At 43.6% G+C, this 14367-nt stretch overlaps 1 protein-coding gene across 1 annotated transcript; it reads right to left on the bottom strand.

Annotated features, from left to right (window-relative positions):
• Positions 1 to 3672: 3672 nt before the first annotated feature.
• Positions 3673 to 9805, bottom strand: PPDPF (pancreatic progenitor cell differentiation and proliferation factor). Its single transcript, XM_075276961.1, has 5 exons — positions 9657 to 9805; positions 6362 to 6452; positions 5467 to 5544; positions 5020 to 5116; positions 3673 to 4064 (listed from the first exon to the last, which is right to left on the bottom strand). Exons 2-5 carry the CDS (start codon positions 6414 to 6416, stop codon positions 3959 to 3961), a joined length of 336 nt encoding a protein of 111 aa, XP_075133062.1. The 5' UTR covers positions 6417 to 6452; positions 9657 to 9805; the 3' UTR covers positions 3673 to 3958.
• Between the last annotated feature and the right edge of the window lie 4562 nt (positions 9806 to 14367).

Raw genomic sequence — 14367 nt, forward strand, 5'->3', positions numbered from 1 at the left:
CAAAAAAAAAAAGCCACCAAAAATGATCCCATGATGGGAGAAAATGTAAAATCAAAATGGTTTTGTTTTGTTTTTTTATGCCAACACTGTGGCACCAACATTGTGGTATAGTGGAATGTGATGAACCAGGCTGTAGGACATTTCTGGCTGAATGGTGGCAAACGTGGCAACTAGAGATGAGCGAACAGTAAAATATTTGATATTCGTTTTGAATAGCCCCTCAATATTCAACTATTTGAACGAATATCGAACCTCATTATGGTGTATGGGGAAAAAATGCTCGTTTCAGGGGATCCCACTCTTCAACTCAGGAGAGTCACCAAGTCCACTATGACACCCCAGGAAATGATGCCAACACCCTGGATTGCAACTGGGACAGCAGGGGAAGCATGTCTGGGGGCATCTAACATGCCCAAGTCACTGTATTACTTTGGGATCCCTGTCAGCTTGCGATATGTGGTGTAGCAGTGCTGGCCATGCGCTCAGCTCAGCTACTCCGGAGATGCAGCCAAGCTGAGTGCACGGCCAGCACTGCTACACCAGAGAACCGCTGAACCCTGCTGCACACTCAGCTCTGCTGCATCAGAGATGCAGCAGAGCTGAGTGTACGCTGAACCCTGCTGGGGTTCTATGATGCAGCAAAGCTGAGTGTGCAGAAGGGTTCAGTGCATTTCTAATGCAGCAGAGCGGAGTGTGCAGCAGGGTTCAGTGTGCAACAGGGTTCAGCGGTTCTCCGTTGTAGCAGTGCTGGCCGTGCGCTCAGCTTGGCTGCATCTCCAGAGTAGCCGAGCTGAGCACACGGCCAGCACTGCTTCATCTCCGGTGTAGCAGTGCTGGCCATGCGCTCAGTTCGGCTGCACCTCTGGAGTAGCTAAGCTGAGCACACGGCCAGCACTGCTACATCTCGGCATAGGACATAGTACAGCATTCAGCCAACCAACGCTGGTTCTGCCGGAGAAGGCGGAGTCTAAGATCGGTCCACAGCAGTCTGCATTCTGGTCCGATCTTAGACTCCGCCTCCTCACAGACAAGCCTCTGGCAGAACCAGCATTGATTGACGGAATGCTGTACTCTGTATGGCATTCGGCCAATCAACGCTGGTCAATGTATTCCTATGGGAAAAAGTCAGCTCGCGCATATTGCAAGCTGACAGGGATCCCGACCAGATAGAGCCCCAAAGATCTGGGTAAGTAACATTCCCACCTAAATAAAGGTAATCCCTAGCTAACCCTGCCTGTACATCTATCCCTGTCTCACAGTCACATAGTTCACAGTCTCAAATTAACCGAATGTTAAACTCACCATTTGTATAAATTGGAGGTCACCTGATTTCGGCAGCCAATTACTTTTCCGATTTTTTTTCGATGCCTCCGTTTTCGTAGTTCCTGTCCCACCTCCCCTGCGCAGCTATTGGTGCAAAAAAAGCGCCAGGGAAGGTGGGAGGGGATATGAATTTTTAGTGTGTTTGCCTCGTGGTATTCGATTGGAATTGAATACCTCGAACGGCCTGATATTCGATCGAATATCTATTCGACCAAATAGTGTTCGCTCATCTCTAGTGGCAACATAATTGGCAGTATGTCATGGAGTGATATGATAGACCAGGACAAAGGACATATATGGCTGAATGGTGGCAGCGGTGGTTACTGTGTCAACATGAGTGGTAGTACGACACAGAAAGATATGTTAGACCAAGTTGCAGAATATGTCTGGCTGACTGGTGGCAAGTACAGCAGTACAGTAAATGGAACATGGAAAATCTTCTCAGATCCATATCCGATTTATTTTAACAAGAGTAATTTTTCCACACTAGGAAAGTGGATATTTTCATCCTTGTAGATATTACAATACCACCAGCAACATTTAACACTCTCTCTGCTATTATGCTTGAAGCCAGACAAGATAAAACTCTCATGGCCAACTGGGCCGGCCAGCTCCTTCCACTGCTTTAACCTAGTGGCCCAGAACTGCATTTGGTCACAGTTATCTGCTGGAATATCGGTGTACTCTAGGTATCAGTGTACCTGTTTGTGCAGCTGGTGGTTTTCAGTTGTCTTTTATGGCTGAGGTGGGTGCTGTGAGATGAAACATTTCTGGTTCATCATGTTCTAGATACTTTAATGGCTGCTGCTTTTACTTCTGACACTTGGAGCTGTGGTACTGACAGAGAAGATGGAGCACTGGATGAGTGAGGTGGATTTGGAGAGGGCAGAAGCCACCTGGGTACACGTGTGACTGGCATTTGCAGTGGTCTCCTTGAGAACTGCAGTAAGATAGGCAAGTACACAGCCTATCCTGATAATATTACAATCTACTTCCCTTTGGAAGGCAGGGAAGAATTCCCCAATTTTGGCTTCACAGCGAGAGTTATAAGAGCACTGTCATCTAATACTTATTCCTCTGCTTAATGCTGATAATGCATTTGTCACTGTGTAAGCAGTTGAGCACATAGCTGCATGCTTGTCAGTGTGGATATGGACCTACCGCCGTCATCATCATCTTGAAAAAAAAAAAAAAGTCAGCCGCCTCCACTAACTGTACCTGTGACATGTCAAGGGCCTCTTCTATGTCCAAAGAAGAGTCTTCCTCCTCCTCTTCCAGTCTGAGAGTTCCATTTCCTTCAACATAATGATCCTGACCCAGATCCTCATCCTCTTCCATCAGCCCAAGACGATGAAGTTGAATAATACGTGAAAACTGTTCCTCCTTTTCCATCCTTCGTAGCAAGAGAGTTTCTTGTAAGATATACAATTAAAGTATCCCATGGCATATGCTGTAGTTTCTGTATAGTTGCTGGGATTTCTACTATTCCTAGTTTAAATAGCTCTATTGCTTGGAAACTTGTAAGCAATAGAGCTAGACAATTGAATTAGGGATAATTGAATTTGGGCAGCTTTATCTAGTTCTATTGTTTGCAAATTTGTAAGTTTTTGCATCACAAATACCTTGTGACTGATTTTAGCACCTTATCTATTGAATAAGGCATGTAAGGTATCTACCTCCTGCTGTCTATTGTGAAAGAGACTGTTGGTTGGTAGAATGTGACACTGGCTCACAAGAAATGAGTCTCCTATATTTTTCTTGTGCAATACATGTAACAGCAGCCATTTTAGTTTGTGATAAGTCTGCATTCGGAATTCAGTCCACACAGGATCATAATGAATCAGTTTACCCATCTCTAATTAGCCATTTGTGATGTTAATTTATCTAACTGACCACTCAATCCCCCTCACACACACACACTTTGATTATTAAACCAACAAAAGATCTTTGTGCTTTTAGTAACAATCTTAGGTATTGACCACATTGAATAAAGATATTTAAATATACCCAAGTTTTTTTTGCTCTTGCATTTTTTTTCTCCCCACAGACAACCCACCCATTCAGGTGGTCAAATACAAATCTCAAGATAGCCTATAGGGGCTGCTAAGTGCATAACATGTAGATGTCTTGATATTGATTGGACAGTCTGAAGGAAAGGGGTGTGCTGAAGCTATAATATAGACCATGTAACTAATATTTTGACTGCATTGAACCATCCTTAGACCCATCATACTGCTTGCCACTGAGCTCTAATTTGTAACAGACTGTCAAGCCATACTGTGGAGTTGTATTTTTGCAATAGTTTGAGATCACTGTTTTCTAGTATTAGAATAAATGAGTAGACCAGGCTTACTTTTAAGAGGCTGTCCATCTTTATTACAGAAGTACAAAAAAAAAAAAAAAAAGTTTAAAAATGGTAAGGCAGGGAACAATTAAGAATGTTTCAGTGTTACAGATGTAATAAAAACAGCTTTTTTTTATACAAAAAAAATTGACTTTTTTTAAAGACAAAAATGGGACAGGTGACTAAAGCTAAGGAAAGGACAGCCTGGGGGAAAAGGGGAGGGAGGGTGGGGATTGGGCTCCGCCACCCAGCGTCTTCCGGTGAGGAGGGGAATGCATGGAGGGATCAGGCTTAGGTGCTGGAGTCAGTCTTGGATTCACTGACATTGTTCTTCCTCACCGGCTCCTGAGCCAGGCCGCAGGGGAAAAGGCCATTGGTCATGCGGAAGCTTCCTGAGCTGTAACGTGGAGGAACAAGAGAGGGTTAGAGAGGCCAAGAATAAGATTATGCAAGTTAAGAATAAGGATTGAAGATTATTCAAAGAGACTGGCAACTGATTGGTCAGGATGCCAAGTCAGGCCGCCACCCATCTGTTACTGTTGATCTGTCCCCTTGTTTGGATGGGTGAATGTAAGATAGACCAACTGAACCTAGCAAAACCACAGCAGCCCAACTGGGTTATTAGCAGCCTCCCCCATCTAACACTGATCTTTATCCACAGGATACAGGATAAGTGTCCGATTTCTCAGTTTTGCTGCTGAGACCTTTGGAGACTAAAAGAATAGCAGTCCCCAAATTCCAAGTATGAATGGAGCGATAGTGGGAATGTGTGGCCACTGCTCCTTTCACATCTATGGAACTGTGAGATCTGTTTGCCATCTTTCAGTCCTTTAGAAGTGAATGTAGTGGTGGATTTACATGCCCGTCAATGTCCCATTCACACAGGGAACACTGGGTCGTCTAGTCTTGTGATCACTGTATATGCCAGTGTCCATACCCCTAGGTTATCAGGTGCTTAACCACAGAACAGGGGATAAGAGTTATTAGTGGGAAACCCCAGTTAAGGTTCTAAGGCTAAACTAAGAAGATCCAGCAGCTGTGACCATTATCTGTATAAGACTGCCTTCCTAACACGTTATGGCTAACAAATACTGATGTTTTATAGCTGATACACTTAGATAGTTCATAAATGACTGCTATTGTTTGGCATAACCTGCTTATAATCGTATGTACAGAGATACAAGATTAACTCACTGTCACATAATTATCTTGTAAAGAGTCAACACAGGAAACGTGAACAAACATGTGACATCTCGTCAAGCAGGAAGTCCAAAGTAATAAGATGTATTGTAATCTCCATCATGCAACACCTAACTGTTTACATGTCACTTCAGTTATTCCAAGATACTCACTTCTCGGGGGATTCCGAAACAGTGGTCATAATGGGATGGGATGGTTTACCAAAGAAGAAGCTGGCCCACCAGTGACCAGGATCTGACTTTGGAAGACCTATGGGAAGAGAAGTACTTGTTAAGAAGGTTACCATGAAGATAAGACTTTATAGAACTTTGCTGCAAGACCCTCAGATGACCCAACACATGATCTATAAAGAAATTACAGTTTAAGAATTCCCCCATAAGACAAATAGTTGTCCCATAGTGATAAATATACATAGCAACAAGTCAGAATATAGAATTTTTTTGCAGCCTTCAAAGAAGGTTCAGATCTTGCAGGGAGGAGGGAAAAAAAAAAAAAAACAAAACCTCTAATGCATAAATCCCAGTCTGCACTCAGCAGACTTGCCTCTACTCATGTGCAGAGATAATCAGCAAGCAATGGAGCAGGTCAAGGTAACATACCTGGGTGGTGAGGAATGACCTCTCCAGAGTAGTCCACACTCCCACATGAGCTGTTACTAGAGGTGGATCCCAGGCGTCCTGCAAAAGACAAGAAAAACAAATCAACCACGACAATATTTACCAAAGACCTACAAACATGGAGCATATCTGAAGGTGACATATGGTCCTGTTCACAGAATACACAGCACTAGTTAATAAGTGACTCGGCATCAGCGAAGGAGTCCAAGAGATATACACTTTAAAGGTTACCTCCAGTTATAGATAGCTTCATAATGAGTAGTGCATTTGAATGTAAGAAACTTTGCAATATATCTTAAGGATATTGTTTCCTTGGCCACTTAAGCTATTCTCCTGCTCAGTCTGGCTGCTTGTTTACATTAATATTCAGCCATCTTCTAATAAAGTGGCCTAGGTATTATCCTGTTATATTGGAGAACATATATACTGTATGGGGTGACAGGAAGCTATAAAATACATTGAGGTGGCATGCCCACATTCCTAATGACAGTAGAACAAGAGGCAGTACAGTGGTAAAAAGCAAAAAGACATTACAGAAGAATATATATATATATATATATATATATATATATATATATAATAAAAAGTGGGTCCCAGCAACAGAAAGTTTGGGAATCAGTCACAGTATATAATATCTTACTCCAATCACATCTAAAGCAGTTTTCAAAATTACGTCCATTGTTCTAGTACAGATTGGTTTATCTACACTATTCCATGATATAAGTAGGCGATTACATTGATGCAAGCTGTTTTACTATCTCTGAATGTGACTGGAGTATTAAGAAGGGGTAACTTTTCCTGTGCATCTGATGCAAAAGCATTCAATATGTACAACCAGTTATAGGGTCTACCTTCCCCAAATAAGACAGATACTTACTGCGATAGTAATCATGGGTTGCGACAAGTGAACCACTTGATGGAATGGATGCCATGTTTCAAACCTTGCTTGACTTAAGATGATGTAAACCCTGGAAGATAGTGAGAAGAGACAGTTAGCTAAGGGATATGTACACAATTTATACAGACAATTATCAAAAAGCCACCTACAGCCATTAAACGATTTTTGGGGGTGGGTGGTGATGGGGAGAGGGATTGTAAAGATTCAGACTTCTCCAGCATCAGCCACTGTGATAAACCTGGTATATTTTCAGACTGCCTGTCTAAGTTTATGCTATATTATGCTTATGTACATGTCCATTTGTATCAAATGGATTGTGGGGGAAAAAAAAAAAAAAAAAAAGTCATTTTAGGAACTTTTCATGACCTGAGGGCCATAATACAAGTCAGCGTTTTAATGTCCATTTTTTCAATTTTTATGTCATGAGGCCTTAGCAAGTCTGTCAATATTCCTGCAAGTAAGAGTGGCTTCTTGTTCCTTCAGCACAACAGTGCCTATTGAGAACACATACATTGGAGACTAGTTAACCCTTTAATGCCAAGCGACACTGGTGTGCTGCAAAAAAAGCCTCAGTAGGTTAAAGTAGCCCAAAAAGGTAAAAGTAGTCAAAAATTGAGGTAATGCAGATGGGAAAGGCAAAGTAGCTGCAGAGATTACAGTATCCTCATTACATAGCATATGCTTGAATAAAAGACTGCTACAGGACAGTGAAGGAAGGCAGAACCTAACAAGAGATCTTTGCAGGTATGGCAGGAATACTTGTGTGCAACAGCTGTATGTGTGCTGTGGATATGGTATTCACAAGGACTTCTAGATCCATCACGGGTGTGACATTGTACTTGTCTGGTAGTGAAAGTGTTAAAGTATATAGGAAGGTGGCCATAGATATTTTGGATTATTCCCACCCACTAAAATCATTAGGTAAAAACTGGCTGTCAAATTGTACCCAGAAGATTATGCCTATACTTGGTTCAGTCATGAAAGGGCCACCAGGTGCACATTTTTCTGACAGTGATACGGCCATGTTCACATCTGCTCCAGAGTCCATTGCAAAGCATGTTATACTTTCCACCATAAAATAGTTTAAGTGATGGTCTCAGTTCTAGTCAGTGGGGGGAGTCTATGGGATGTGTGTTACTGCTATTCTAGCAGGCAGCCTCTCCCATTATTCTGGTCCTCCAATAGACCAGACAAGAGGCAATGCTAGAATGAGCCTAGCATTAGTAAGTGCGGTCAGGTACCCAATGGGAAGCTTATTACAGCTTGGTTACAATATTTTCACAATAAGGACCACATGTATACTACAGTGTCAGTCAAGTGAACATACACAATGACATCATGGTGCTGTGATGTCATTTAGTACCAGATTGAGGTCCAAGTTGGTCTAGTTACACATCGGTTTTACTGACCTCACAAAAACAGGATTACAAAGTTATCCACTGGTCTAGATCACTTGGATCCATGAATCACCGCTATATGATCACCTGCAGCTTCTCAGGGCTAAAGATAACCATCTAACCATTTACTGTCTGCATGGAGATTGTATGATGTCCGCATGCCTAACATACACAGCTGACAACTAGTCTTTGTCCTGCAATAATAGAACCCCCCCCACCCCCCTTAGTCTTCAGCTCTATGGCAACATGGTCTTATTTGTTGATGTTTTCCTGCAGTCAAACCCCTAGCCTTAAAGGGAAAATGCAGCCTACAACAAGATTAGAAATAGGAGGTTCCCTTTAATTTATACTTGATAGGTTTGTGGCTCAGAAGGCTGCAATAATCTTATGCTTGGTCACCATAATTAATCCCCCGGACACCAGGATGAGCGGTCACCTGGCTGACTAATACCTGCACACAATGCACAGTCACCCAATGTCAAGTTACACAACAGGTCACTTACTACTCATCATATACATAAGGGGATTACATAGAACTTTCTATACTGAGCCAGGCTTGGACATTACCTGTACAGCTTGTATGACATGATAAAGGAAGATACAGCCACATGATCTTCTGGCTGACTAACACAAACAATAGACACCTGAATGTGAAGATTACGATTGTCGACTTTCTATGGGATATTAGTGGATGGGCCCCAAAAATGATTTTATCTGATGGGTCCAAGGAACCTCTGTGTGGCACTTGATGCAGCAGAGCTGAATTTTCAGGTGTAGTAGAGCAGAGTCTGCCACCAGCTACTGTTTTACATAGGACTGCAGATTCACCTACTGTTTTATCTGTACTACAGGGCACAAAGAAGTTCCAGATTGAAATGGAACATTCAGCCCTGCTATAGGAATACATTTTACATCACTGCAACAAAGATTTCTAAAGGCAACCCAGAAAGGAAAGGGTTAGAGGATGAGCAAGTCTCGCTACAGTTAGGAAACTGGTCTGAACTGGCTAAACCACATCCACCACCTCCCTCCCCCATCTCTGTTCCTTCCTCCTCCCCCATAAGAACAGCTCTCTGCTAAGAGAATGGGGAAAACAAACTGCATGCAAGCAGTAGAACAAAGACTCAGCTGTTAAACTCATCATGTACATGAGAAGTGAGCTGCACATACTAAGGAGTGTGTGGGGTGCTTGGCTAAGGAGCTTACAATCTAGGACAAGGAGGAAGGCAGTCCTGCCCTCAATGAATTACACTACAGCACATGAGACCCTATGACAGAGGGGTTAGCTCATCCTGATCAATAGGATTGATTATTGATCTAAAACTATCATTCTAGTGAGAAGTCACGGTAGACACAGCATTAAATAAGATTCCTTGGTTGCTATAGCAACAACTTTTTGCTACAAATTTGTCATTTCCTGAGAGGTCTACATATGGAAATGGTTGTATGATCAGGGGTTAATAACACCTTCACTGTCTGATATCACATATAGATCTGCTTTACTGTACAGCTGTAGTTATAGCCACCTTTGTGCTATTAGTTACTATACACGCCATGACCTGAGAGTCACTGTTATAATGGATCCTATAGATTAACCCCATAGCTCCCATAGACCTCTTCACCACCAGCTGTTGTATATCAATATACCAGGAACTTGTAACAGTAACTATGGCTGCCTCTAGCTACAAGTAGGTAGAACCCCAAGAACTTGCACGCTAACCTGACCGCTTCAGGCTAGAGAAAAATAAGACTATGGGTTAAAGTATATAGCACCAGCATACTCCATAGAGCTGTTTAGTGTTACACTGCCAATATATACACAATGCTACAATAGTTCAGGGTATACATAGAATGCTATACAATGCAGCCACATGTACCTGTATTCCAACTGTATATGTCCTCAGGAGCCTGGCTCTAGGGGGTTAGACGCTAGGCAACGGGGCCCATTTGAGGAGGAGAAGCTGGGACTTGTCTCCACGACCAGAGATTTGATCACTGAAGTTATGCTGCTTAGGCAGACGTGGAGCTGCTTTATATAGAGAGGTGGGCGGCCACAGGGACCAGGGGGCGGGGATGCGCATGGGCAATAAGGCCATGTGACTGGGAGAAGGAAGCTGATCATGAGGAGCCCTGCTGAGCAAATGTGTCTAACCGCAACACCCACCTCATTCTACAGTATAGAATCTGCAGGGAGAACATGTGGCTGAGCCAGTGGATGTGAATGTGGTGTCTGCTCAGCTGAGCCCCTGTAACTAATGTCTACCATGTGCAATGGTGGCAGACCTTTCCAGGATTAGCCTTGAGAGAGGTATTTCTAAAGGATGGCACAGACACTCATGCAGACATGGCAGACTATCCTGAGACGTTCCGCACACTCCACGAGTTGTGCTGCTCACTTGGCAGATTCTCTATGCAAGGAAATACTATGAGGAATCCACAGCACAAACCTGTAGGATACAGAAACAAGAAGTGAAGGTTTATACATACAAATAGATATACAAAAATTCCACATGAAACTATCCACCAACACAAAGGTGCGAAACATTGCCCTGCAACATCTGTTTACACCATTCCATGCATCTATTATCATTGTCAGATAGCTACATTTATACTGTATATCTCTTTTTATATATTAAGGCATCACTTGTGGTTTTAGCGTCATATTACCAGCATGTACTTTGGATTCCATATACTATCCTGAAGATAGGTCTTCAATATCTGATCAGTGGGGATCCAGTATCTGGGACCAGCACAGATCAGGTGCTTGAAGAGACCACCATATGAGTGACATGTTATTATATGATGTCCTGATTCTGTGATATATCAAGGATAAAAGGTTACACTTAGCTGATACGTGATGAAACATGGCTCTGTGCATGATGCAGACAGGTCTATGCAGTATATGATAAAAGCATAGGTGCAAAATGCTAATAAAGCACCAAGCAACTCACCTAAAATCCATGAGTAGGGTGGATGCCAACATTTCAAATGCACACAGATAAAGCTTATACAATGCGCTAATCACATGATAATGTAAGTGCACAGCGCCAAAGAACAGTCCATTGGTCACGCCCACACCATTAGATCAGGCAATCTGTCCAGCACCTGTATATGTGCACCCCACCAATACCAGCACCCTGCAAACATAACAGGGCCTGGCTGCATCCTGCAAAAATGGTCAAATAACTATGAGGTATTAGTCAATATTTTGAGCAAAATACGCAAGCTCACATCCCAACGCCAACAAGGTCCTCCATGCCTTGCAAATAGAGATGAGCTAATCCATTCGTACCAAACCGGGTTTGACCCAAATATTCCAAATGTCTGTTTTTTTACGAAACTGAACAAATGGAAATTCATCTTGGAAAAACTAAAATGGCTGCCGCATTATTATTATTGTTATCATTATTGTTTATATAGCACCATTAATTCCATGGTGCTTTACATTTGGGGGTTACATACAGTACACAAAATATACAGGTAGATATAATACTAATAGTGACCGACTGGCACAGTGGGGTAGAGGGCCCTGCCCGCGAGGGCTTACAATCTATGAGGGAAGGGGGGTAGAGACAGAAGGAGAGAGGGAGACAGTATAGATGGTGGTGCGGTGATAGTGTTATTGGTGAGTCTTCAGGGCCTTCTTGAAGCCTGTGATTGTGGGGGTCAGTTTTATGTGTCTTGGTAAGGAGTTCCAGAGTATGGGGGATGCGCTGGAGGAATCTTGGAGACGGTTGTGTGAGGAGCGGATGAGAGCAGAGCGGAGTAGGAGGTCATTGGAGGATCTGAGGTTACGTGTAGGCCGGTAGTGGGAGATTAGTTCAGAGATATATGGAGGGGCCAGGTTGTGGATGGCTTTGTATGTTAGCGTTAGTAGCTTGAACTCGATTCGCTGGGCTACGGGTAGCCAGTGAAGGGACTGGCAGAGGGGAGCAGGCGATGAAGATCGAGGGGAGAGGTGAATTAAACGAGCAGCACAGTTTAAGGTGGACTGGAGGGGGGCGAGGGTGTTAGCTGGGAGTCCATGGAGAAGGGTGTTGCAGTAATCTAGGCGGGAGATTATGAGGGCCTGGATGAGCGTCTTAGTCGTTTCAGGGGTGAGGAAGGTGCGGATTATACTCTGGGGTCTCTTCAAAAAAAAAAAACAAAAAAAAAACATTGAGGCAAGGGCCCACGTTTTATAGAACGGCGTGGTTTGTCTGCAGCAGAAATGCAGCAGAAAAAGTGCAGCGTTTTACAGTCACTGCAAAGTGGACTAGTGAATCCCACCCACACATTGTGGAAAATACACACAGCAGACACAAAATCGCGGAATATCAATTACACCTACGGAAAAACACTGCCAGTATCCCTATAGTTAAAATGGAAGTGGAAAGGTTTCCTCTGTGGACTTTGTGTTAAAAGTGCTGTGGAAGGGGCCATAGAGTAGCTCAGCCTTGCAGCGCTGGAGTCCTGGTGTTCAAATCCTGCCAAGGGCAAAAAAACCATCTGCAAGGAGTTTGTATGTTCTCCCCGTGCTTGCATGGATTTCCATCCCATATTCCAAAGACATACTGATAGAAGGGAAAAAAAAATGTACGTTGTGGGGCTCACAATCTACATTAAAAAAAAAGCGCTGTGAAACAAACTGCGTTACATTGCCACTGTGGTTTTTACAAAATTGCTTTATTGCTGCAGCCCTCTACATAAAGCCTTAGCCTCATATTCACATTCCGTTACCTCTTTGTGGCGTCCAGCGCTCTTTTGTGACGTCAATGGCCTGAGCTCAGCACTGACCTGGGCACTCCGAGTGTCATGGCGTTTGGCGTGCCCATGTGACCACTGTTGGCCCAGTCATAGGCCTCAGTCTGACCCCCAGGCCAATCACATCACAAAAGACCGCTGGACATCACCAAGAGGGAAGGACCTAAAGAGGTAAGAGAAGGTAAGGGTGCATGCACACTACGTAACGCCGGGCGTGTATGAGAGCCGTACACGCCAGCGTTACAGCAGACTGCCGAACACTTCCCATTCACTTCAATGGGAGCGCTCGTAACAGCGGCGTTTACAAGCGCTCCCATTGAAGTGAATGGGAAGTGTTCGGCAGTCTGCTGTAACGCCGGCGTGTACGGCTCTCATACATGCCCGGCGTTACGTAGTGTGCATGCACCCTAAGAATGTTTTATGACTAATGTCACTTTTCACTTTGACATAACTCTTGCTGTATTTGCCTTAGAGAGCTAGAAATTGGATAGATGGGTTTCTAGGAGCCCTGAGAGTTTTTTTTTTACACGTTACTTTAAAGCAATTTAAGGTGTGGTTTGTACCAAACTTCATCGACACAAAACGAATCAGGAACCCAAGCCAATGAACCCAAACATGAAACAAATCTTGAGAGGTTTATTCTTTTCTACATGCAAGTCTCTAGTTAAAAATCAAAAACTTATCACTGAAAAAAAGAACATCATATAAAAACAAAAGGCTACTCTTACCTGGTACCAGAGGAAGCATGGCCCTGTGGAGGATGCAGGAAGGCCCATGCAGTCAGTGTCAGACTAACCCACTGGAGGATCCTGCGGCAGGCCCAGGTAGGCTATATTGCTAACGGAAAGTAGCCTGGCATCATGTGCTGCTGTGCCCATTTCCAATAGAAGCCTTCCCAGGAAAGCTGTGTAAAATAGCCTCGTTACCGCTGAGGCCCATTCAAAGACCTCAGTTCTGACAACCGACACGTGACATCAACCGCAGACCTGAAGCCGGCAGAGACAGTGGAGCAATACATGGATGCCTAGGAGAGGTAAGGGAGGGTGAGTATAAATGTTTGTTATTTTCCATCACCTCTCTAGGCCTCTACTTATTTTACGCTGGGGGAAGCCCTGTGTAATATGCCTGCAATAGCAATACTTTGCATGAACCGATCATGGAACTATTGGGGCATGCACCGTACTATGGGGAATGACTATACTTGGAACATACTCAGTAAAACCAGATACTCAGCAATATGTAAGATTTCAGTGAAGAAGCCATGGTGTAGGCCATTAGCAGGAAACTGTTGGGTAGCCCCATAGAACAAGTTCCTCTGGTGGTCCCTAGGCTCTTCAGTCCCACACTGTATGCATCCTAACAAATGATCCACCCAAACAATTCATGAGGTCGGTGGATATCAGCATTTCAAAAATGCACACAAATAATGCTTATACAAGGTGCTAAGTCATAACTGTTCTGGAAACTGGATTGTGAAATAATTCCTCAGAGGTAGAACTAAGTTGTGTCTGACACTTGCACCGCAGGGGAGGGTTTAGTTTTCCCTCCTGAGGTGAGATCCACTTGCTACTGGAGGGCTGCTTGGAGGAGGCGACATCTAGTTAGGCCAGGTGAGCTAAAATAGCTGAATAAACACCTTGCAAAGATGAGGCACACCTCTGCCTAGATGTCAGCTGGTTCAGTGAACCAGCATATTTCAATAAATTTGAATGGGAACCCAGGCCCTGTGGTGGCAGGTGGTACATCCACTGCAACATCGGAAGTGTGTCATTCTGCAACCCTGGGGCCTCCCCAAGTAATGTGCATTGATCTGCTGTATCCCAACATCTTCAGTAAGACGATAAT

The sequence above is a fragment of the Leptodactylus fuscus genome, chromosome 6, assembly GCF_031893055.1.
Source record: "Leptodactylus fuscus isolate aLepFus1 chromosome 6, aLepFus1.hap2, whole genome shotgun sequence".
In the NCBI taxonomy this organism is placed as follows: Eukaryota; Metazoa; Chordata; class Amphibia; order Anura; family Leptodactylidae; genus Leptodactylus; species Leptodactylus fuscus.